The 26,981-nt window shown below is 35.6% G+C and overlaps 1 protein-coding gene across 1 annotated transcript in view; it reads left to right on the forward strand.

Annotated features, from left to right (window-relative positions):
- TNPO1 (transportin 1) overlaps positions 1-26,981 on the forward strand; it is a 94,870-nt gene that overhangs the window by 49,852 nt on the left and 18,037 nt on the right. Inside the window, exons 5-18 of the mRNA XM_044916897.1 lie at positions 178-284; positions 1,977-2,110; positions 6,628-6,709; positions 7,744-7,866; positions 9,989-10,107; positions 14,297-14,357; positions 14,929-15,097; positions 18,811-18,963; positions 20,093-20,318; positions 22,136-22,307; positions 23,521-23,607; positions 24,838-24,945; positions 25,078-25,236; positions 25,317-25,404. Coding sequence (XP_044772832.1) covers positions 178-284; positions 1,977-2,110; positions 6,628-6,709; positions 7,744-7,866; positions 9,989-10,107; positions 14,297-14,357; positions 14,929-15,097; positions 18,811-18,963; positions 20,093-20,318; positions 22,136-22,307; positions 23,521-23,607; positions 24,838-24,945; positions 25,078-25,236; positions 25,317-25,404 — 1,788 coding nt within the window. The remainder of the gene's footprint in view (positions 1-177; positions 285-1,976; positions 2,111-6,627; positions 6,710-7,743; positions 7,867-9,988; positions 10,108-14,296; positions 14,358-14,928; positions 15,098-18,810; positions 18,964-20,092; positions 20,319-22,135; positions 22,308-23,520; positions 23,608-24,837; positions 24,946-25,077; positions 25,237-25,316; positions 25,405-26,981) is intronic.

Below are 26,981 nucleotides of genomic sequence, written 5' to 3' on the forward strand. Positions count from 1 at the left end.
GGTTTTTCTACAGATGTGGTGGAAAGGGGGTCCTTGGTGAATGTTACTGTTTATGTGGTTTGGAGGTCCTGGACTGATGTGGGTCATTTAAATGAATGTGTGTGCATGCGTGCATTCACGTGGCAGTATCTAACATAATGCAGTCAGATTGCCTAAATATATGTGTTTTCTTTTAAGGTATTTTGATTACAACCATAGCCTCCAAAGGAGAATTGCAGAACTGGCCTGACCTCCTACCGAAACTCTGTAGCCTATTGGATTCTGAAGATTACAACACTTGTGAGGTAAAGAAATTTGCTTTTTACATTTTCTTCTCTATTTTTCTTGTCATGTTGTGTATTTGTAACTTTTGGAAAAAATAACTTCTCTGAAACTTACAACTTCAAAAACTTGAAATCTTCAAGTTACCCTCTTACTTTACATTAGTGACCATTTATCTTACAGTTTCTATAAGGACTGTTAAGTTATAAATCCTCTTTACTATAATTACTACAAGGAAGTATAATCAGTTAATCCATTAATGTGGTATTTTGGGAAGATAGGCTTAAATTTACCAACCATGAGCACTTTTTTGCCTTCTCTAAATTGTTTCTGTGCCTCTTATTTTGTGACATGGCTGAAGTGTATGTAATCTAGCTTTAATCATGTAGTAATTATCTCCTGTTTGCCACTGATCAGTAGCAACCTTTCCATGTGGGAAAGGGAGTCTGTGGATTTCTCACTATTTATCAGTACTTGTAAATATCTCTTTCATTACCAGGCCTCTAGTTTGTGTAGAAATCTGTTTTGAATGGAAACCATTTTAGGTATTTTGCCTCTTTAAAAGAATAACCTAACAAAAAAGGCAGTTTGTTACCAGATCTGAAAGAGGGAAAGGCAGGACTGGAGAGAGGGAGTGAGCAAAGGGGTCTTTAAAGTTACACTTCTCCCTCCCTAGAAAAAAATCTTTCTTTCTCATATATACATTTTCCAATAACACCTTAGAAATACATTAAGAGGGGCGCCTGGGTGGCTCAGTCGTTAAGCGTCTGCCTTCGGCTCAGGTCATGATCCCAGGCTCCTGGGATCGAGTCCCACATCGGGCTCCCTGCTCGGCGGGAAGCCTGCTTCTCCCTCTCCCACTCCCCCTGCTTGTGTTCCTGCTCTCGCTGTGTCTCTCTCTGTCAAATAAATAAATAAAATCTTTAAAAAAAAAAAAAAAAAGAAATACATTAAGATTCCAGAAAAACTAAAATAATACTAGTACTCAACCATTGAGTAAGAATTGATTAAATTTAAATTGTGCTTTGGTATAGTGGTAATAATACGAAAGGAGATCAGAATTTTAGAACAAGCACTTACCAAGAATAAAAAATTAAAACTGCAGTAATCATGAAATTATGGAGCTTCTATGTAAGTCACATTTTAAAGAGAAAGTATTCTTCAGTTAACTGTACCATGGAAATAAGCACCAGGTTTCTGCTGCTGATGGAATTATAAGCAGTAAATTAGAGTTTGAGGTAATTAGCAGGTTATTGTGTATAGGAGCTCTAGGTTGGCCCCTTTGGTGTAAAAATGGTTATAGGGAAATAGTTGCTAATTTGAATTTTCTGCCCTTTTAACTGACTTCGTCATTATCCAGTGAATGGTTTACATATACATAATTTTTAAATGATGTTAAGACTTCTTTCTGACTTAAAATTAACAAGAATATTTAGAGAGAAGTTAGCTTTTTTATTGCAGTCGCTGCCAACCAGAATATCCTCTAATTTTAAGTTATTAAATGCTAAGATAAAAACGTACCATTATATTTGGACTGAGATTAGTGGCATGGTGATTTCTGTCTTAAAATTGGTGACTAAATTTGTGGATTTTACGAGGCAGTATTTTATGTGGGCTGAGAACATTAATGCATACAAGTTAGTCAATATTCCTCAATTTGCTTTTAAAATGACTTCATTTTTAATTAATTCTAATAATATAAATGTCTTTCACAGGGAGCATTTGGCGCCCTTCAGAAGATCTGTGAAGATTCTGCTGAGATTTTAGATAGTGATGTGTTAGATCGTCCTCTCAACATCATGATCCCCAAATTTCTACAGTTCTTCAAGCACAGTAGTCCAAAAATAAGGTATCTGTGTAGCCAGATTTAAATTAATTCATAAACTCTAAGCCTGACCACTCTCTTATTTTGCATTACCTAATATTTTTGTGACTGGCAAAAGATACTGATGTTCCACAAAGGTGAACTTCAGTAGTTGAAATTTACTCCTTTTAATAGCAAAACCCATGAACTGTTAACTTTTTCTGATGAAATTGTAATTGAACAGGATAGTTCTTTACCTTCTATATAGCTAATTACATTTGTAGTGATTAACAGGCATGCTTTTATTTTTTATTTTTTTTATTCTTATTAACAGGCATGCTTTTAAGGTTCTTTGTGTAAGGCTGAAATTCATTGTGTTTTGGGGTTGTTTTTGTTTTAATTTATGGATCTTGTCAAGTTACATGTACCTTCATTTGCAGCTGTGTGGTAAAAATTCCTCCAGTATGACATCTGGATTATTTAGTAATTTTAGATTAAGAGTTTTGCATCTAATTAAAGACGTTTTGAGCTTGAAGGTGGAAGGATTTATGAGTACACTTTGAAATCAGTAGGTCTGCTTGGCCAGAAGTTAACCTTGGCCTGCTTTGTTTTTCTGTATATCCTTAGTTTCTTGAACAGTGCCTAGCATATAGTTGTTGAAATATTATATTTAAATATTAAATTAACCTTTGACTAATTTATCATCTGTTGTCCTATCAAGCTATAATTATCATGATGCTTTCACACTATTTAAGTGTGTAAGATTCCTGTCTGTAACTACACCAGAAGTTCCCCCAAACTGCTGTACTTTTTTCCCCCTCTTTTCCAATTACATGTTTTAATCTAACTTGTCTTTTGTTTATTGTTACTGTGGAAAAGCCATTGCTGTTCTGATTGTTAGTTGCTTTGATTTTTTTGTTGTTTCCAGTTGTCAGTGCTTCGTGTTTTTATGTAGAATGATCAAAAACCATATTACTATTTAAAGTAGAAGTTATGCAGGATCCTAGATGTGGTTATTTAAGGATATCCATCCAACAGCATGGACTTTAATGCGTATGCTATAACTGTTAGTTTAGATGTCCTTCAGAGCTTACTCCAAGATTCCAAGCTGTATTCAGAGGATTATGGTTTAAACAGTGTGACCAGAGGATAATCAGGCATCTTTTTCTTGCTTAAATTCGGTATTTAGTTCTTTTTCTTTTATCTCGATTTAATTTTAGTTACTTCTCATCTTAAGTGGTACTTAATGCAGCGTTGTTCTCAGAGAGGAAACTTAATAGATGCTCATTTATGGTAGTGTCATGCAAATACGTAGTAACATTTTCAAAATAAAATGCTACTCATCCCTAAATAGTTAACTAGGTAGAGTTCATGTTCCCTAGGAAGTTGTCTTTTAATCTTTGAACTAAGGTGATGAAAGAAATTGTGGTAATTTGCCTGTTATTTCTCAGAAACTCACTTTTTTGTGACCAGTTCTTAGCAAGTAAAAGAAAAACAGAAAAATCCAAAAAACATTCCTGGCAGTTATGTCCATTGCTAGACATAAAAGTTTTTTGTAATTTTAATACATTTTTGTAGCTGGTCATTTGTTTAAACTTAACTAGGTAGAGTTCAGTAATACAGAAATGTTTCCATTCAGTGAATGTTCATTATTACCCGTTTGAGAATCTGTTCTACATACCATTAAACATTTTTCTCCATTTTAATGTATATTTGGATAAATGTATCTGCTGTATATTTTAGCAGTACACTAAACTCCATCTTTATAGGATTTTCTACATTTTTATTTAATATCTTATTTATACAGCTTAACTGATATTTCTTCTGTACTCTTAAAAATATTTTTCATCTCAATAACTATTGAACTTTGAGAATATAGAATGAGGCAAAGGAATGTAGTTTTATCCATCACATGACTAAGCAATTGAAAAATTAGAGCCATTTTATTTTATTTTATTTTTTTTTTTTTTTAAGATTTTATTTATTTATTTGAGACAGAGAGAATGAGAGAGACAGGGAGCACATGAGAGGGGGGAGGGTCAGAGGGAGAAGCAGGCTCCCCGCCGAGCAGGGAGCCCGATGCGGGACTCGATCCCGGGACTCCAGGATCATGACCTGAGCCGAAGGCAGTCGCTTAACCGACTGAGCCACCCAGGCGCCCGAGCCATTTTATTTTTTAAATCATACCAGAGGTACACAAAGTTGGGTTATGATTTTTAGCTCATGACGTTTTCATCATGGCCCACTTCCATTTTGTCTTTATTTATTTATTTTTTAAGATTTTATTTTATTTATTTGACAGAGCGAGAGAGCACAAGCAGGGGGAACAGTAGAGGGAGAGGGAGAAGCAGGCTCCCTGCCAAACATGGAGCCCAATGCGGGGCTCGATCCCAGGACCCTGAGATCATGACCTGAGCCGAAGGCAGACACTTAACCATCTGAGCCACCCAGGCGCCCCCTATTTTGTCTTTAGTTACTTATTATTTTTAATAATCACTCAAATCTACCACCTAAAACAAAAGTAAGGTCTTGATGACAACAACCCACATTTAATCCCAACTTTTCCTTCTCTTGCATTGTTAAAAAATAATTTTCTTTTTAAAGATTTTATTTATTTGTTAGAGAGCACAAGCAGGGGGAGCGGCAGGCAGAGGGAGAAGCAAGGTCCCCACTGAGCAAGGATCCCGATGCAGGACTTGACCCCAGGACCCTGGGATCATGACCTGAGGCGAAGGCAGATGCTTAACCGACTGAGCAACCCAAGCGTCCCTAAAAAATAAATGTACTGCATATATATGTAAAATGCATGCCTGTGTGTGTATGTCTTTGCTTTTAATTTTATAAAAAGTATTTCATGAATTTAATCTTTGGCAGCTTTTTAAATTTAATATTATGTTGCTAAGATTCATCCATATTTTGTCATTATAGCTCATTTGTTTTGGCTGTTGTATACTACTTGGCATCTGATTACACAGTTTATTCATGTTCCTCCCCACCCCCCCCACCCCCCCCGGCCAGCTTTTGGGGTGGCTTCCAGGTATTTGCTGTTGTGGGTAGTGCAGCTGAAGACATTTATTTGCTTGTCTCTGTTTGTCTATTTGCAAGAGTTTCTCTAGAAAGATGTAAAATCTTTGGGGAGGAATTTCTGGGACATGAGGCAAATAACAAGGAAAGAACACCAAAGTTTTCCAGGGTAGTTGCATCAATTTATACTCTATTAACAAAGCATAAGATTCTCTGGGTACACAGCGTTTAGTATTGTCATGTATTTTCATTTTTGCCAGTTAAATAGATAAAAAATTATGTTTCATTATGAATTTGATGGTTTACCTGTCATTAGTCATGTTGAACATCTTGTCATAGGTTTATTGGCTGTTTGTAGTACCTTTTTCTTTTGTCTTTTTCTCTTGGGTTATCAGAAAAGGGAAACAGGAAAATGAAATAATTTCATGATGAATACTGTGGAAAAATAATGAGAATAAGGGGTTAGACAGTGATTCACAGGTATCGTATATAGAAGGTTTTCTGTAAAGGTAACATTTGTGCAGAGACCCTGAATAAAGTAAAGTAGCAAATCTTTGAAAGGTCAGGGAAAAGGACATATAAGACAGGGAACAAAAAGTATAAAGGTCCTGGAGTTAGGGACAAGCCTTTTACAGTGACAAAAGAAGAAACCTTTGTAGCGCAGTAAGAAATGAAGTTAGGAGAGTAGGAGTAACCACACTATAGTGGAATGTCTAGGCCGGTAGTCAGCAAACTGTGACCCATGGGGCCAAATTGAGCCCATAACGTGAGCTAAGAATGATTTTATACTTTAAAAGGTTGTGTTTGGGGGATGGGGAATGAAGCTGCCACAGAGGTCTTACAATATTTACCACTTGATCTTTTGTAGGAAAAGTAGATTGTGTGTTTTTGGAGCAATCTATACAAGGGTGTAATGTGATGTTACTCATCTGTGTCTAAAAGGTTGTGGTGGGGTTTGGTATAGTAGAAGTCAGGAAACCAGTTCGAGCTGTTAGAGTAATCCTGATAGGAAATTATGGTTTGGACTAGGGAAGAAGTGATTGGCTTTAAAGGTAGTGCCATTAGGAATTGCTGTGGAGTTGAATTGGCTATGTCTGAACACAAAGACTATAGACTTTCCTCATTTTTAGTTTTAAAAGGAATAAATAGCCATTATTTTAAAATCTGTAGGTATGCAAAACAAATTTCCATTATGCCTCTATCCACCTTCCCACTCTTCAGAGGTATACTCTATTAAAAATGTGCACATGTCCTTTCCAACACTTTACACTTGAAGAGAAGTACTAACTTAATGCTCTGGAACCTGTGTTTTTCACTTAATATCACTCATATTCTGTGTTAAATATACAAAGAAATTTAACTCATGCTTTTAGGGTGTGTATGTGTATATACATGTATATGTATGTATAAACACATACATTTATGGTTATACATACACCATAATTATTTTATGGAGGAATAGTTAAGTTCTTGTCAATCTTCTGTAAATAGAAAAAAGCTGTAGTGAGTATGTGTTAAATTTTAAATTTTGTTTCTAGGTCTCATGCTGTTGCATGTGTCAATCAGTTTATCATCAGTAGGACTCAAGCTCTGATGTTGCACATTGATTCTTTTATTGAGGTAAGATTTGTCTCTCCCCCCTCCCCCCTTTGCTTTTGGGAAAGTTAGAAAATGTTAAATTATTTCTCGTAGTATTAAAATTGGATACATTTTTGTTAACTGAAAATAAAAGCATTTTTCCTCTATTAAACTGATTTTTTTACTTATGGTACAAACATCAATTATGGTTTGTGGATGTTTAATATCTTAACTAGAAATTTTTTATTTGAATATACTATTCAAATTCCAAATGTAAATTGAGTCTCCCAGTTCATTTGCAGAAGTTGAAACATAAAACATTGAGTCTGAATAATCTTAAACTTAAAATTAACCTTAAACTTATTCTTTATTAAGAATCTGAAGGCTGAAGGCACAGATTAATAAAAGGCTGGTGCTTCATTTTCCATTGGTTTCCATTGTAGAATTAGAGGTGTCGGGAAAAATTTGACTCTTAAATCTCAGCAAGCATTTCTAAAGGCCCTTTTACTTTTTTGGTAAAAGCAGAAAGTCAAGCATAATTTTCTGGCCACGAGCTCAAAGCAATAGAATTCTTTTTCAGAACTACTACCACTTAATAACAGCAATTGTGAACAAATTGTTAACGTTTCTTAAGCACTTCACTTTTATTTTCAGTGTTCATTAAATGAGACTTAGTCTTTTCCTCTCCAGCTGTTTTTTTTTTTTTTAATAAGATTTATTTATTTTTAGAGAGTGAGCCTGGGTTGGGGGGGGGCAGGGGGAGAGACTCAAGCAGACTCAACGCTGTGTGCAGAGCCCAACGTGGGGCTTGATCTCACACCCATGAGATGATGACCTGAGCCAAAAGAATGGCTTTAGATTATTTATCAAAATCATACTTTTGGCAGTTGTCATCCTATATTTAATTAATTATTTATGACCTAATATTGCAGGCCAGTTAATTCAGTCTTTATTTGTATCTTATCTTCTTAGGGTTTCTTTAAATGTTACTAACTTACAGATGACTGCTTATTATGTATAAACCTTTCTAATATATTGGAATGCTTAACTAGAAAAAAATGTTTCTCATGCAATAGAACCTCTTTGCATTGGCTGGTGATGAAGAACCAGAGGTACGGAAAAATGTGTGCCGGGCACTTGTGATGTTGCTTGAAGTTCGAATGGATCGCCTGCTTCCTCACATGCATAACATAGTTGAGGTAATACAGGTGACTTAAAAGCGCTCTCCTCCTTTTTCGCCCAAGAAAGATCTTGGGAACAAAATGTATAATGTTAAATTTGTATAACACATTGTTGGCAATGAACTATGAAAAACAGTTCATGATTATCTTAAAATTATAAGTTCTCTTTATGGTGACTTTTCTTTCGTGAGATTTAAGATGTTTATAGAGGGGGAAAGTTATTTAAAGGAATAGATAGCTTTTAACACGAATAACTAAGAAATATTTAAATTATTTGTGTTCACTAGATATGTGTTAGGCTAAATGATCACTAGAACTGTGGTAAGTTAAGTGGCACGTTCTTGTGTCATTGGAGTTTGTAATTATAAGTGTTTGTTTTCCACCCATTACTGTTAAAGCTGATCTGATCCACTTATAATTTATGGTAGAAGTGAAATTTCTGAGTAGAAAATACGTAATTGTTATAATTAGTTCCAGCAAACCATTTAGATTTTAAAACTCTTTCAATCCCTATGCAATTAAAATAATTTTACTAGGAAATTCTGAGTACGGTGATCATTGGTTAACCATATTTAAAGGAAGTAATACATAGTAACAAGATAAAATTATTATTAGAACAAAATAACTTCATTTGGGCAATACTCAGTCCTGCTAACTGCAGACCGTACCACCTAATTTTCATATTACTGGATCATAGTATGTGAGTAGTATATAGAGCTTTCCAGGTGTATTAAATAATACATTATTTAGATTCTCCTTTATACCTCCAGAGATTTATATGGTGTGGAGAGGGAAGATCTTTTTTTAAAGGATGGGGGTCTGAGACCTATTAGAAAAAGGCTAGCATCTATAGTGTATAGCAACTCCTTTTCTAAAACATAAGGAAATATAGTTGTAAAGATACGTAGCAGCATTAGATGGGAATAGTGACCTTTTATCTGATGAACCTGTTCTCTCTGAAGTGCTTAGAAGAATCAGGTCGAGTTGGTTGAAGGTTTAGTGAAAGTTGGAGCTAACCAGAAAGTTAAAAGATACTTATCATTTGCTGGGACCATGTCACGGGGCTGGGTGGGGTGGGGGAGCTAATTTAAAATGCTACAGTTATTTAGCAGTATTCAGCATGGTAGTAAGACATGGTGTGGAATGTAATAGGGCTTGGCCTATCACAACTCTTGCGTTGCCACATTTTGCCATGGAAGATGTTTCAGTCTAGAAGAGGATATGTACAGAGGCTTCATCCAACACTTGACCCCATTTCCAGGCCCAGGTACACTGGGAAATCATATGCGTACCTTTGATTATATTTATTTTGTTTTTGCACGTGAAGGTTTTTTAAAGAGGGGTAGACACTGCCTTTGAATTTCAGATCAGGTGTTCCTACAATTAAGAGTGAATTTGGCTTGGCATGTTGGAGACTACAGATTATAGTTGCATTAAGAAATGTCCCTACTTCCAAATATAAAAAAATTTAAGTTTCGTAATTGTATAATATGTATATATCACTTTACATACATGAAAATATATACAAGAGACAGGTTGAATAATTGTTATAAAAAGATTCTTCATTTTTTAATGAAAGGTATAATGGACTTTTTTGATGTTTCTAAGAAAACTGTTTATTAATACATGTTTAAAATCTCAGTGGTTTCGGGGCACCTGGGTGGCTCAGTCGTTAAGTGTCTGCCTTTGGCTCCGGTCATGATCCCAGCGTCCTGGGATGGAGCCCGACATCAGGCTCCCTGCTCCAAGGGAAGCCTGCTTCTCCCCCTCCCACTCCCCCTGCTTATGTTCCCTCTCTCGCTGTGTCTTTCTCTGTCAAATAAATAAAATCTTTAAAAGAATAAAAATTTTAAAAAAGTAAAATCTCAGTGGTTTCATAAAAGAAAACATGCCTGTACAGAAGCAGATAACGCCATACATAGTTGGAACACTTTTCATTAGGCAGCATTCTAAAGCGGTTCTTAGTTTGGCTGCATTTTAGAATTGACTTGGAAACTTCATAAAAAATCCAAAGCTGAGGTTGAGAATCACTGTAAAGTTCAAGGCGATAGCAGAGGACCTTTAACTTGCTGAGAAAGGAGTAGGTTTATTTTAATTTTGTGATTTAAACTGATTAATATTAATGCTGCTTTGTTTTCAGTACATGCTACAGAGGACGCAAGATCAAGATGAAAATGTGGCTTTAGAAGCCTGTGAATTCTGGCTCACTTTGGCTGAGCAACCCATATGCAAAGATGTACTCGTAAGGCATCTTCCTAAGTAAGTGTTCCTTCTTTTGAATGCTACCTTGTTCCTAAATTTAACAATGATTCCTCATTTTTACATTTTTATGTTGCATTCTGCTATCAGGGATGAAGTTCTAAAGAAGTCAGACTTAGTTTTACTTAGCATAACCATAGGTTGTAACTAAAGAGATTTTTCAGGAAGGGGGCACCTGGGTGGCTCAGATGGTTGCATCTGCCTTCGGCTCAGGTCACAATCCCAGGGTCCTGGGATGGAGTGCCGCATCGGGCTCCCTGCTAGGCGGGGAGCCTGCTTCTCCCTCTGCCTCTGCCTCTCTCTCTCTCTCTCTCTCTGGCTCTCATGAATAAATAAATAAGTAAAAACATTTAAAAAATAAAAAGATTTTTCAGGAAGCAGTTGTTTTTTGGGACTTTTTTTTATTACACATGGTTTATTCTAAATCATAATCTTAATTTTGGATAATTCATGGCATGGTTCTTTTTTTTTTTTAATCATTTCAGTTTGACTCTAGACTCTGATGGGGTTTTTTCTCCCCAAAAACCTGATTTTCCAGTGGTTGTGATGCTATTTAATTTTTGGTTAGCGTATTACTAAGCTTATTTTTAATTCAATGAATGCTGTTTTATCAGGTTTTTAAAAATATTTCTTTCCAATTTTATTGAGATATAATTGACCTGAAACATTGTATTGGTTTTAGGTGTACAACATGATTTGATTACATGTATTAAAATCATTTACTTTTAGAAGAAGTAATGCTTAACCTTTTTTTGAAAATAAAGTAATACAGCCTCATGAAAGAACATTAAGATGTGGAAATTTTCAGGGGCACCCGGGTGGCTCAGTTGATTAGGCGTCTGCCTTTGGCTCAGGTCATGATCCTGGGACCCTGGAATTGAGCTGTGTCAGCCTCCCTACTCAGCAGGGAGTCCACTTCTCCCTCTCCTGCCCCTCCCCCCATTCATGCTCACTCGCATTCTCTCTCTCAAATCTTTTTGGGGGCGCCTGGGTGGCTCAGGTAATCGTCTGCCTTTGGCTCAGGTCATGATTGCAGGGTCCTGGGATCGAGCCTGCATTGGGCTCTTTGCTCATCAAGGAGTCTGCTTCTCCCTCTCCCTGTCCGTGACAGCTCTTGTTCTTTCTCAAATAAATAAAAATAAAATCTTTTTAAAAAAAATTTCTTTTTTTATTGGGGCACCTTCCCTGGCTCAGTTGGCAGAACATGCTACTCTTGATCTAAGGATCATGAGTTCAAGCCCCATGTGGGCGTAGAGCTTAACTTTTAAAAAGAAAGGGGAAAAAATTCTCTTTTTTCATTGGCTACATGAGGCTTTCGGAGAAAGCTCCTTTACAATTAGACCTAAAAATAATGATCTGCCGTACAAGATTGGAATTCATCAGAGACATGCCATGTTGCTATGTGGTCACAGTTAATCCCCGTATCTCACTTGCCAACTTCATTTTCTTACCCATCTTTATCAGTCCCTTATTTCCTGCACATCTTTTCTTTCTTTCTTTGGCACAGACATCAATGATCCACAAATCAATTCTACTGACCATAAACGTCCAGCTACCCTGCATCTCCCCTGCTTTGGACTAATAAACTCTCTTTGCTTCTTGTCTTACGCTGTTGGGAAAAGTTCCACCACCAGGAGGATTGATGGCTATAGAAATCCATGGTTTTCAGTGTCAAGTGGACCCTTCATGCTGCTAGTTTTTCTTGTTCCAGATCACCTTTTATCTTCCATTCACTAGAGCAACTATTCAAACCTTTATTGCTCTTCTGAATTCTCTTCTTTCATTCTGAGCACTTCTGCTTTATAGGGAAAATAAGTGACCCTTCATCTTGCCCCAAAACTTAAAGATAGATTTTCATATGAGTTGTCTTTTACCTAACCAGTGTTTCAGTTGATGGTCTTGGATAGCATAATTTTTTTCTTCAGGCACCTCACTCCATCAAATAGCTATATTCTCTCTTTGAACTTTCTCTTCTTTCTCCGTAACTTTATAATTTTTTCCATCTTAGAATAGACAGGGCTCACTGTCTTTACTTCTTTACTTCACCTTATATTAACTGCAGTATTTTATAGCCTGCCATCTGTCCTCACTATTTCCCCCAAATTACTGACAGAGATGATAAATGATTTAATTGTTGGTGATTGAAATGGATCTGACTCTGCTGCAAAATGCATGTAGCTTACAAAATAGAGTGTTGTTTATAGTTGTGTGTTATATTAGCTATAATGTTAAATTACTATTAATCTGTATTTTAGAATTTAGAAGGACTTTCAACGTGGAAGTGTGGCTGTCCCACATTTTTTATATTTATTTAGGGAATTTTAAATCCCACTCCTTTTCCCTATTTACTATTCCTTTAGTTAACAAGTGTTTACAAACTTATCTCATTGATGGTAGAGTTGTACTCAAAATTGGTTTTGCACGTATTTATTTAATTGACATTAAAGGCTTTAACTCTTTGAAGTAAGGGCCTCTCCAAAGGCCTAACACATGAGCGTAGAGATGAGAGTTTCTTATATCTGGTGTGGGGAAAGAAAATTATTTTTGGAGTGAGGCCAAACTGGTTTTGAATTCTGACTCTCCCATTACTTAAAATTAGTGACCTTCTGGAAATAATGTAACCTCTCTGAGCCTCAGTTGACTCATCTGTAAAATGAAGATCATAATATCTTTCTCACTAGATTATAAGGAAAGTGCTTATTAATAAACCCACAGCTGGTAGTCATGAGTATGAATTTCTTTTGGCTGTTCACATTTCCCAAGCCACTTAGAACAATTAAAGGTAGAATTCAGAAGCAGAGAACTGTGGACTTTTTTTTTTTTTTAAGATTTTATTCATTTATTTTGAGAGAGAAAGAGAACGTGCCAACGGTGGGGCGGGGAGGGGGGCATCGGTGCAGAGAGAAAGAATCCCAAGCAGACTCCGGGTTGAGTGCTGAGCCTGGAGGTCTAGGTGGGGCTTGATCTGCTGACCCTGAGATCATGACCTGAGCCTAATTCAAGAGATGGACACTCAACTGACTGAGCCATCCAGGTCCCCCTATAACTGGACTTATTTAAATGTTTCTCAAGTTTTCTCAAAACCTTTTATCCTCAGTAGACTTCTAAGTATATGATGGGCCAGTGAGAAAGGAAATCTTCAAAAGTTAAGAAACTGGTCAAAGCTTAAAATTCTCATAGCTACAAAAGGAACTAAAGTTAGTATTTTGACCTTTTATGTGTTTTGGTAAATTTTTTTCCCAACTTTTCCACAATACCTGGGATTCCATGTTTACAGACATCTTGGTTCTGTTTTAATGATTACCTTAATGCTTCAGATTAGATATGATATCCTCATTTAAGTATTTTCTTATTGGAAATGTAAGTTCTTAATTTCTTAAGAAATTAAAATTAAAATTTCCTAACTTCTTTATTGAAGGCTGTAAATAACCTTATTGGTAGGGCTCTTTCTTTATTTCTTTTGAATAAATTACTTTAGACTTAATATATATTTAAACACCATCGTCTCTTTTATTAAAAGGAGTACAGATATTGAATGTAGGCTAATTGTAAAAATGTCACACTATTTAGAAATAAAGGAAATGATTTATTTTATCCCTTTTTAGCCTATTCAGTTCTCTCTCTTCAAAAATACCAGTTTCTTTTGTATATACTTCCTAGATAGTCTGTTTATACAAGTAATTACATGGGTCATCTCATTATTTTAACTCCATTGGAACCACGTTAAATGTGTTTTACACGTTTTTGTTTCATTTTTAACTTTACTGTAATTTATTTTTAACCAAGCCCTAAGTGACAGACATTCAGATTGTTTGCAGTTTTGTTACTTCATCAAGAAACCTAAATCTTTAAGAATGGGAATGCTTCTTAGGATGTTCAGGATAAATTCTTACGGGAGAAATTACTAAATTTTTTGTTACTAGTCTTATTTCTAACCACTATTGACAGTCTACCTTATTTTTACGAAGATTCCATCCAGTAGATCCCATACTTGAGTATGTAAGGGGCCTGGGATATGTATTAGGAATACTGATCATTTGAGAAGGGCAGACATCACAGAATATGCTCCAAGACCAGATTAGCAGTGGTGGTCTCTTTGGTATTTCTAGTATACTTAAGGTCATTAAGACTTCTTAATAATTCTTATGAGATTTTTAGATCTTTGTTTCATGAATTTATTTCTTTATAGATTGATTCCTGTATTAGTGAATGGCATGAAGTACTCAGATATAGATATTATCCTACTTAAGGTAAGGAAACTGTTTTTTTGATTAATAGGCATAGTTGTTTTTTATTGACTTTAGAGAATCTTTGAATCTGACTAATAGCATATTTATTTAAAATAGACCCTGTGTAAGTATGTTTCTTCTTATATATTATATGCTACAGAGTTCAAAGATAGAAGCTAACAATGAATTTGGGTGCTAATGTACTCTAACTTCATTGGAACCAGATGGTGACACTGGTAGAGTTAGCATAAATTTCCTGTTGATTCAAGTTATTTGTAGTTTATTTTAAAATATATTAAATATGGTCTGAATTTTATTCAGGTACTCTGGATTATTCCAGCTGATGGGAGACAGTGTAATGCAGTTAAAAGGGCCTGAACCTAACATGCGTTATATGATAGTTTTTTCTCTCCTCAACAAAGAATTATTTTCTGCAGAGGGGAGTGGTGTGGGGGTAATAAAGAGGTGTGGGGGTTACTTCAAAACCATGTACATGGCATCATCTCTCAGTATTCTGATTCTTTTACTCATGTACATAATAGCTTATAATATTTGAATATCATCAAAATTTTTCTTTAAAAAAAAAAAAAAGGGTGATGTTGAAGAAGATGAAACAATTCCTGATAGTGAACAGGATATAAGGCCACGTTTTCATCGATCAAGGACAGTGGCTCAGCAGCATGATGAAGATGGAATTGAAGAGGAAGATGATGACGACGATGAAATTGATGATGATGATACAATTTCTGACTGGAATCTAAGTAAGTCAAAAAGAAAAGTTGCTTTGGTAGCAACTTTATTGAGAACTAGTTCATACATTGTACAATGCGCTCATGAAAGAGTACAATTCAGTGGTTTTTCATACATTCACAAAGTTATGCAACCATCACCACAGTAAATTTTGGAACACTTTCATCACTCCAAGAAGAAACCCTGTTCTTCCTAGCAGTCACTCCCCATTTTCTTCCAGTCCCCCAGCCCAAAACTCCTACCAATCTCTATTCTGTCTCTGGATTTGCCTATTCTGGATGTTGCCTATAAATGGAATCATACAATATGTGGTCCTTCATGACTGTTCTTTCACTTAGCATGTTTTCAGTGTTTGTACATGGTCTAGTATGTGTCAATACTTCATTTCTTTATATTGTGGAAAAATAATCCATTATATGGATATACATACCGCATGTTATTTATCCATTCATCAGTTGATGGACGTTTTGTTTCTCCCTTTTAGCTGTTGTAATGATGCTGTGAACATTTATGTAAAGTTTGTGTGTGGACATATGTTTCACTTCTTTTGCAAGTACAGGAGTGGGATTACTGGTCATGTGATAACTCTTCATGTAACCTTTTGAGGAACTACTAAGCTGTTTTCCAAAGTGGCCCCACCATTTACTTTCTTACCAGCATTGTCTTTAGGGTCCCAGTTTCTCCATATGCTTGCCAACTTTTGTTATCCTTTTTATTATAACCATTGTAGTAGATGTGATTATCTTATTGTGGTTTTGGCTTGCGTTTTCCTGGTGGATCTGTTCTTATCTAATTATATCTAATGTTCATTCTATTTCTTAAAGACTTCTTACCTCAAACTGTCATTTCTCAAAAGGCCATACGTTTTATTTGACATTATGAAATAGGAACATTGGCCACAAGCTTTTCCTGTTTTCTTAACATAAACTTACTTTTCATGATAATTTGCATGTGTTAGTTAATCATCAAGGATCAATGTAAAATAGGATAAATTGCTTTGTCATACTGAAACTTACAAAAGAAGTGTTGTAAAATCTCTTGTTAGTTTTTAGCCTTGGCTGCAAATCCCTATCATCTGTTGAACTGGCATTCTGGGCTACAGTCTAGTGAGATGAGGGACCGAGACCTGTGTTTTGTTCTTGTTGGTGTGCTGGTTTTTAAAGCTTCACTGCTCTAGTTCAGGGTTTCTCAACCTCGGCACTGTTGACATTTTGCCACATAATTCTTTGTTGTGGTGGCTGTCATGTACATTGTAGGATGTTGAGCAGCGCCCCTGACTACTCAGTAGATACCAGCAGCACCCCACCACACACACAGTTGTGACAACCAACAGTGTCTCCAGAAATTGCCCGTTGTCCCCTGGGAAACAAAATTGCCCCTAGTTAAGAACCACTGCTGCAGTTCAGAGTGTTCAGATTTCTAGTAACTGATGAACCAGTTAAAGACATGAATCATCAGCCCAGACTATGTAATTCACTTGGTTAAATAATGTTAATTCCTCTTGCCCGTTTAGTTTCCTGTAACAGTTCCTTTAGAGTGTCCAGTATGCCCAGTACTAGGACAAAGACTTGGCATGTGCATATCCCATTTAATCTTTACAACAGCCTTAGGTTGGTAAGGAAACTGCAAAAAGAGAAACTAACCCGAGGTTGGCTAATTAACATGGCTAGTACTAACGGCACACTTAATTTTGGAACCCAAATCTCCCACAATAAGAGAGCCTAAGGTCTTCACTGCTATCAGATTGCAGTAGCCCCTATTATCCGCTGGGGGATATGTTCTAAGACACCCCCCTCCCCAGTGGGTGCCTGAAATCACAGATAGTACCAAACCCTGTATGTACTGTTTTTTTTTTTTTTTAAGATTTTATTTATTTGCGAGAGAGAGAATGAGAGACAGAGAGCATGAGAGGGAGGAGGGTCAGAGGGAGAAGCAGACTCCCTGCCGAGCAGGGAGCCCGATGCGGGACTCGATCCCGGGACTCCAGGATCATGACCTGAGCCGAAGGCAGTCGCTTAACCAACTAGCCACCCAGGCGCCCTGTACTGTTTTTTCTAACACATACATACCTACGATAAAGTTTAATGTATAAATTAGGTACCACAGATATTAACAACATTAATGATAAACTAGAGCAATTATAACAATATACCAAATAAACATTATGTGATGTGGTCTCTTAGAATTTCTTAACTGTGCTGCATTCACCTTCTTGTGATGATATGGGATGATAAAATGCCTACATGATGAGATGGGGGGGGTGATTGAACTAGGCATTATGATACAGTGTTAGGCTACTGTTAACCTTCTGGTGATACATCAGAAGGAGGAGCATCTGCTTTCAGATTGCACTGAATCGAAGGTAACCAAAACCATGGAAAGCAAAACTGATGCAGTGGGGGGCTACTATACCTCATAGTATATCCCTACTTTTAGGCTGGAGGCAAGATTATAATATAGGTGGTGCGCCTGGGTGGCTCAGTCGTTGAGCGTCTGCCTTCGGCTCAGGTCATGATCCCAGGGTCCTGGGATTGAGCCCCGCATCGGGCTCCCCGCTCGGCGGGAAGCCTGCTTCTCTCTCTCCCACTCCCCCTGCTTGTGTTCCCTCTCTCGCTGTGTCTCTCTCTGTCAAATAAATAAAATCTTAAAAAAAAAAAAAAGATTATAATATAGGTAACTTTATAAAAGCAATAATGTACATTGAATTGGGGGAGGGAACTACTTCTCTTAACATCCCACCCATTTTTATATCCTTCCAGAAGTTTTTCTATCCACATGCAGAAAAAGAGTGTGTGTGTGTGTGTGTGTGTATATATATATATATATATATATATATATGTTTGTTTGTTGTTTTTTTTTTTTTGAGAAGAGGCTGACTTCCCAGCAGTGAAATGAGATTAAATGTATTCTGTTGGTTCTTTTCCATTTATCATATAACTAACTCATTCTGTATCAGTACATAAAGATTTCTTTGTCTTTCATGGTAGTATAATACTCATTTATATGGATCTACCATACGGTATAAATAAGACCCTTACAGATGAGTAAGGTGTTACTTCTAGCCAATTGAACGGCCTTTTTTTCAAAAAGTATTTTAATATTGTTTCATGATTTGTATTCAACTGTTTAGTATGCCTAATCCCATTGGGAAAAATTTTTATACTTAATTATATCTTTGTTTAAAATTTTTGTTTTCTTAATTATTACATTAAATGAAATCTGAATTGATACATAGTTCCATGGCTAATAGTTCCTTTATCTGGAAGGAATGTTTTCTGGCCTATTTAATGCTTCATGTGCTGGTGACTTGGTGAGATTTATTTGCCTGACCTCCTGCTGAGTCATTACGTACTTGATTCTGAATGATCTATCACTAAGAATGTTAAGTAGAAATACTAAATGTACACATTTTACTGCAGGTTTGTTAGAAGTGGGCATCATATCGTAGAAGCATTAAATTGAGTGGAACAGTGTTTTGATTTTTCTGTATAGACAAAAGAATCCTGGTGTGACCGTCATGTACACAATAGAATATCTTCATAATTAGTTTGCTAATTCTTGGTCATAAACTATTTCTTGTTGATAGAAACAGACTGCCTCCTATTTAATTGAATTCTTTGAAACTCTAGATATATGAATGAAGTGTTGTACATATAACAGATACGATAATAGGGTTATGATAAAAGAGTTTAATGTAATATTTTTGAATTAAATATTTCTTCAGGAAAATGTTCTGCTGCTGCCCTAGATGTTCTTGCAAATGTGTATCGTGATGAGCTTTTGCCACACATTTTGCCCCTTTTGAAAGAATTACTTTTTCATCATGAATGGGTTGTTAAAGAATCCGGCATCTTGGTTTTAGGAGCAATTGCTGAAGGTAAGTCTAGGTCAAAACTGAACTGTGAAGTCCTTAATAGGCCCTAATGCAGATGGACCACTTTAAGGAATGTTATTCTAATAAGCGTTGTTACTCAGTCTGGAATTCATACACTTTTTTGCTTTTGTGTTGCTGATGTGGAACAGATGACACTATGATCTATGTTAACCTTAAAAAAGATGTTCAAATTCAAAAGCCGTCTTAGCAAAATCAGAGAGGGAGACAAACCATAAGTCCTATGACTCTTAATCATAGGAACAAACAGGGTTGCTGGAAGGGAGAGGGGGGTTGGGGGATGGGGTAACTGGATGATGGACATTAAGGAAGGCATGTGATAAAATGAGCACCAGTATTATATAAGACTGATGAATCACTGACCTCTACCTCTGAAAATAATAATATGTTATATGTTAATTAATTGAATTTCAATTTTAAAAAAATAAAAGGAATGAACTAGGAAAAAAGCATTAGCAAGTGATATGAACAGATAACTGACAAAAATGGAAAGACAAATAGCCCTTAAACACATGAAAAGATGCTCAACCTCACAGTAAAAGAATGCAATTAAAAAAAAAAAAAAGCCGTCCTAGGATAAGTTTTTACCTTGAACCAGTTAACTATTATTAAACAACCATAGGCTTATTTCTAACGCCACCAAGATATTTTACAAATGCTTCCGTTACAATAAAAGGAACAGAATGAGAAGACTGATGTCAGAAGCATCCCAATTGCTAGAAAAATAATTTTCTCCATTGGTAAGTATAAGAAACATGGTAGGAACCTCATCAACCCCCATAAAGGTTACTGTGTCTTGGAGATAGGCCTGTATTTACAAGAAACTGAAGTATTTTGTAGGCACTTCTGAAAGCCGTAATTTGTGTAGCAGAAGTAAAATAAGCTTTCCTAACCCTACCAGAAGACCTAGGAGCAAGTAGCTTTCATTTCTTTTTTTAAATTTTGGAACAGATTATTAGGGAATATTTATTGCAGTGGAGATGATCTCAGTGTTTTTTCTATTTTTTTGATCTGAATATTTTTCATGGCTGCATTTATCAGTTTAGTATTCAACTGAAATAATTTTAACTGAATTTTAGCACTTTCTGAGAGATCTGTTACTTTTTTTTTCTAGGTTGTATGCAAGGCATGATTCCATACCTGCCTGAGCTCATTCCTCACCTTATTCAGTGCCTCTCTGATAAAAAGGCTCTTGTGCGTTCCATAACGTGCTGGACTCTTAGCCGCTATGCACACTGGGTAGTCAGCCAGCCCCCCGATACGTACCTGAAGCCATTAATGACAGAATTGCTAAAGCGAATCCTGGACAGCAACAAGAGAGTACAAGAAGCTGCCTGCAGGTGGGACAAATCCATAACGTTGATTGTGGGGAAAGGGAGTGGGTATTTCAGTGAGAAAATAACTTTTAGCTTTGTGGTGGAATGTTGGTATTAAACCATTAATGGAGCTTTTATTACCTGTAGTTTTTATCTGATGATTCTGTAAATCAAAATGTGAGTCAACTAGGTGTCAGTCTTTGCTGTTCCTTCAACTCATTTTTTTTTCTCTGTGGCTATGATAACAGTAGAATTCTCTTTCATCCTAATTCTCGCAGACATCTGGAGTGGTGATAGTGGGGGTCTTGCTCTTGAAGGAATAACAAAGTTTGAGCAGATTCACATCATTAGTTTAAAGGTCAGCTACCACAGCTCCATAGAAAGTCCCACAGTGACTTACCATCTTTCACTTAGTGAATCCACTCCGGTAGCTGCTCTGTCATTTGGGTTTGGGGCTGTCTGTGTTTTTATATCAGATCAGCAGTTAGTTTCATTACTATAAATATTCCAGTTTTCTGGAACAAACCTTTGTGTTCTAAAAAGGCCTTACACATCTATAGCTCTTAACTTTTTAATTAGAATTGTTTTACTCTTGACTTTGTTAGTATGAAATAGCTGTTGAAAAAGAGGAAAATAAATTTAAGTGGAGTTGTACTTTACCAGATGGGAAGCAAAAATACCTGAAAGCATTCTGATTGAAAGAACGTTGAACCAAAGGGGCTTTGGTATTACTAGCACTACATTTTTTTTTTTTAAATGAGGGGCGGATACAGATTATGTTTGGTTTCCTGCAAATTTTTTTTTAACTCTCTACTAGTCATTAGGCATATATTAAATGCTGTGTTTACAGTCCCTGCCATCTTTAAACTTAGAGGCTAGTATAGAATACTAAAAAACTGTATAATCATAATTCATGGCAAGTGCTGTAAAGGATATACATACATAGTTCACAATTTAAGACTGGGCTTTCACTAACAAATGGCCTAATGTTTTAGGAAATTGCTGTGAGTGGGTAGAATAGAAAATAATACAAACCTTAATTTTAGAAACGAAGAGCCAGGTACACCTTGGAGTCCAGACAAGTTTAGGCCTAAATTGAAGTAACTACTCAGACTCTGGAGTGTTTGCCTTTTGTGTATATTTGTCTTAGTAGGTAAGCCACACATAAGGCAAATCTGTAGTAACAAACACACTGTGCATTCTAATGTATGGTGTAGAACTTTAGACCAACATTTGTAAGCTTTATTGATTAAAAATTGACAAAAATAATCCATGTATTTAAAATGTACAACGTGATGACTTGATAAACATATGCATTATGGAACAGTTAGCAAGATAAGATAATTAAGACATCCATCACCTCACATAATTGACTTAAGTAAGTCTTTTTGTGTGGTGAGAATAGTTAAGGTCTACGCTCAGCAACTTGCAAGTATACTACACTGCATTATTAATTATAGTCACCATGCTGTACTTTAGATCTTCAGAATTTATTCTTACAACTGAAAATTTGTATCCTTTGACCACCTCCATCATCCCATTTCCCCCTCCGGCTAAGAGAAACATTTCGGAGGTCATGACACTATGCTAAATTTGTTGAATGACTGAATATAAGAACCAACAACAGTTTTAGATTTTACTACTGTAGTGAAGCAAATGCCCATAGGTGACAGCCTCTTTGAAAGAAATAGGGAAGAAATAATAAAAATAAGCCTCTGGTATGGTGAGGTAAGGAGATAGGCATATAAAGTGTAAATAGATGTTCTATAGACTTATTTTCCTATCTCTATCATAAACTACAGCAGTAATAATCTCTCTCTCTCTCTTTTTTTTAACTGTAGTGCCTTTGCTACCTTAGAAGAGGAGGCTTGTACGGAACTTGTTCCTTACCTTGCTTATATACTTGATACCTTGGTCTTCGCGTTTAGTAAATACCAGCATAAGAACCTGCTCATTCTTTATGATGCCATAGGAACTTTAGCAGATTCAGTAGGACATCATTTAAACAAACCAGTGAGTATCTGTGATTAATTATTAAGAAAAGAATATGTACCATATTTATAATCAAAAGGTTAACATATATTTAGAAATGAAATTGGGGAGATGTGAACACTTAGTGTTGGCTACTTTAATAATACAGATCTTAAGAAGTCAGCAAGTATATTTACTTAGATAGTATTAAAAGTAAATAAGTTCTTGGTGTGGAAATCATATCAGCATATCACATGAATGCACCCAACACTTTTGAGAAAAGGGATGATAAAGGTCTTACATGTGGGTTTCAGCTTTTACTTAATTCCAAGTATTTATCTACCACTTCATAAATATTAAAGCTTTAGAGTACCACATCTAGACATCTTTGTTTTCTGACTGGAACTTAGAAGTATGGGGAATATACACTAAGATAAGACAGTTAGAAATTGGGATAATAATTAGTTAGAAATGCTAAATAGTGATATGGCTAAGGATCCAAACTCTGTTTTTAGTAGAGTTAAAAAGAGGATGATGGAATTGGCTTTGTTTAAATAGGATTTAAATAATAGAATTTCAGGCTCAAAATTCCCAGCAGAGGAATAGATTACACATTTATAATTGCTATATGAAAAGTCTTTAAAAAATTGTGTATAGAAGTTATACCTAAAATTTGGTGCAGGACACTTTGTTTGTGGGTTTGCTTCGATGTTGGTTGGTTTTGTTTTGTGTGCAGGGGGTGGAGAATGTTTTTCTGAATGTGTTAGACCCTTCGGAATCTGTGCCCCTTGTTTACATGATTACTATTGTTTATTTAGTATTTATTTATGGATTCTAAAGTTTAAATAAAGACACTTAAATGATTGTGACTTATGCAAATGCCTCTGTAAGTTTACCTGTAATTTATAACATAGTATACAGCAAGGACCATACTACATGTTATAAGCTCCAGGACTGAAAAAATTCAGAGTAAAACTTACACAAATTATCCCTGATTATGATCAAATAATTTTTGGGTAGTGGTATATTTGTATACATTTTACTTGAAAAAGGATATAAGATACTTAAAAATAGAACAAGGTTATATAAAAGCGGAAAATAAAAATTTTAAAGGTGCTAAGTAGAGCAGACTGAGTCTCAAAATGCATTCAGTAATGATTTTACACAATTACTCTAAACAGATTTTAATTTTCATAGACCCAAAATGGACTTGTTTACATATGATAGTGGAGCTTTATGTGTTTTTCACAAATAGGAATATATTCAGATGCTAATGCCTCCACTGATCCAGAAATGGAACATGTTAAAGGATGAAGATAAAGATCTCTTCCCTTTACTTGAGGTATGTTAAGCTGGGTAACCTTTAGTTAATCTAATAGTGTGTTTCATCAAAAAACACGTGTAAATATAAAATGTGGGGATATGTGAGAAGTAAAATGTTAATAGATGTACATCTTGAACCATTTCTATCAAAAATGCTGAATAAGTGTGTAACTGCCCTTATTTAATTATGGTACATCCATACTAAGAAATACTGTTAAATAGAAAAACCATAATGGATGTGTTAAGTTGGTTTGTTTTTGTTTTGTTTCATTTTGTTTTTCTTAAGGTCGTCCAAGGATTATATTACATGTTTTCTCACCTGCTCTGCTTCAGTGATAATCAGTTATCTTGGAGATCTTTCCATATCCGCATATATATGTCCTGTATTTAATTGCATTTCTTTATATAGATACATATAGCTATGCCATGACAATATAGTTCAAATTATTTTATGTTATATAGCTATATATATATATATATATATATATATATATATATATACACACATACACACACACATATATACACACACACACACACAACTATTTAATGTGTTCTATACCTATTGTATATACAGACATATAGTCAAATGTGAAGTAGCGTTGAGTCTTGATGCTGGTAAGGGAGGGACTTTGTTTCATACCCTTTCTGTCCAGGTTGAGGTTTGATAGTTGATGTTATTCAAATAACTGAACATGCAATCAAATATGATAACTTAAATGAATTGATACTGGTAAAGCCATTTTAATCCTTGTCATTCTTGTTTCCCCTGTCATTTCAGGGGTCATCACTTCTGCCATGGTTTGTCCCTAGCCAGAGAAGTAAAAACTTCCATGCCTAAGCAATGGCTGATTCTGGGCCCAACAAAACGAGAAAAATCATTAATTTACTTTAAGGCAGGGGCTCAGAATATACCCATTAAAAGTCCACCCATATCATTGAGCAGGATGAGAGGATAAACTGATATCTCTTATATTTGATGAAAAAATAAGCATACATAATAGTTAACCTGGTTCTCTAACGATAATGTTCATTACAGAAACTTTTTTGAGGAAACCTCCCTTTACCAGCAGCAAACTTAACAGCAATGAGTGGCATCCAAAAAGGAGAGGTCTGAAAAGATAACCTACTATTGTAGAATAGTAGAGTGGGCTCATGAATGACCAGAAACTTACTGAGTACGCTCTTAAGCATTTATCATAATTTTAAGTATATCCAGAAATTTACATTTGTACTTTATTTTTTCTAGTGCCTATCTTCAGTTGCCACAGCCCTGCAGTCTGGTTTCCTTCCATACTGTGAACCTGTGTACCAGCGTTGTGTAAACCTAGTACAGAAGACTCTTGCACAAGCCATGGTATTTTTAAAAAATACTTATATCTACCCTCCCTGGCATCATAAACATTTTTCTAAGGATAGACATAATGTATACAAATTTTTTAATCTAATTGATTCAGACTGTTTTTTAAAACTTTTGGTCTAATTTCAGCTGAACAATGCTCAACCAGATCAATATGAGGCTCCTGATAAAGATTTTATGATAGTGGCTCTTGATTTACTCAGTGGCCTGGCTGAAGGACTTGGAGGCAACATTGAACAGCTAGTAGCCCGAAGTAACATTCTAACACTAATGTATCAATGCATGCAGGTGAGACTTGTTAAATTAAAATGTATCAAGACCTGATTCTCTGTGTCACATTGGGGTTAATTTCTTCTTATTCCTTGTAGGATAAAATGCCAGAAGTTCGACAGAGTTCCTTCGCCCTGTTAGGTGACCTGACGAAAGCTTGCTTTCAGCATGTTAAGCCTTGTATAGGTATGAATATTTCCTACTGCTATGATGTGCTTAACATTAGTTTTACATCAGTTATATTTCTGTATTATTAAACTGCAATGTCATGGAATCCCAACATTTATAAATGTACTAGTTAAAGCTGCTCTGAGTGAAGCAGGTAGGATGGGAACACCCTTGCTTCCTTGAATTCATAATCACTTGAACAGCTCATTAGGCTCTAGTCGTATGACTGGAGAAAAGCTGGAAAAGTATTACTTTAGTGTGAAGGACATGCCACCTGCGAAACCTTGGTACAATATGCTAGTTTACTGGTAATTTTGAGTAGCTGCCTTTTTGGGGGGGGGTTAGAGGTACCCACAAGTAATAATAGTCTTTCTCATAAACCAGTGTACTTTTTCAGATATCATAGGAAACTTTTCAAACAATTTACTTTGAAAGTAAATAATTTGTTTTTGTTTTAGTATTATAGCATTTGTTTTTAGCCTTTTGTGACGATAATAAGGGATTCCTTGAATAACATAAACTGAATTGCTTTCAAAATCATGGATTAAATGGGTTTTTGGTTTTCTTTGATTTCTATATCCCAGTGTTTTGGATGCTAGTTTCTTATGATACATGATTTAGTGGACCATGGTTTAAAGCATGGACCTGAAATGGTTTTTTCATTTGATACAGCTGTACTTTGCGGGGTTTTTTTTTGGCTTTTTGCCCCCCAGTTTTATTGAGATATGATTGACATAGCATTGTTTAAGTTTTGGGTATATGACATAATTTGATACAGGTTTATATTGCAAAATCACAGTAAGTTTAGTTAACATCCATCACCTCATATACTTAAAAGATTTTTTTTCTTACTAAGAGAACTTTTAAGACCTCTCTTAGCACTTCCAAATATACAGTACAGTATTGTTAACTATAGTCATCATGTCATATAGTGCATCCCCAAGACTGACTTATAATTGGAGGTTGGTACCCTTTGGCCAACCCCACCCAATTCCCAGTTGTGCTTTTGAGTAACAACTGTATTTCTGAACTTTGAATAATAACATTAATTATGCTGTATTAAACTCTCAAGTTTAAGCCTAACTACTGTAAGTGAAAGTGTAATGAATTCTTACTTTATGGAAAGCTTTTTCTACCAATACTTAACACCTGATGTAGTTTTTATGAATTTAAACTTGTATGAAGGATTTTCTTTATTTTTTTTTTAAGACTTTATAAACCATGTATATCTTCTTCAGGAGGTACACTGTGTCTAGTTATCGTTTTGTTTGTTTTTTTATGTTATCGACCGTGATGATTATTTTCTAGACCAGGGTTTTTCAACCAGGGGCAATTTTAACACCTTCAACCCCAAACATTTGGTAGTGTCTGGAGACATTTTATTTAACCCTGGGGGTGTGTTACTCGTACCTAGTAGGTAGAGGCAAAGAACGTTGCTAAACATTAAACGAATGATACAGTACCCTTCATGCGCCCCCACCTCCCCGCAATGGCAGAATGATCTGGACCAAATTATTAGTATTGCTGAGATTTAGAAACCCTGGCTTAAATCTCCTCTAACTTGGAGCGCCTGGGTGGCTCATTTGGTAAAGCTT

Source organism: Neomonachus schauinslandi, chromosome 7, assembly GCF_002201575.2.
Source record: "Neomonachus schauinslandi chromosome 7, ASM220157v2, whole genome shotgun sequence".
In the NCBI taxonomy this organism is placed as follows: domain Eukaryota; kingdom Metazoa; phylum Chordata; class Mammalia; order Carnivora; family Phocidae; genus Neomonachus; species Neomonachus schauinslandi.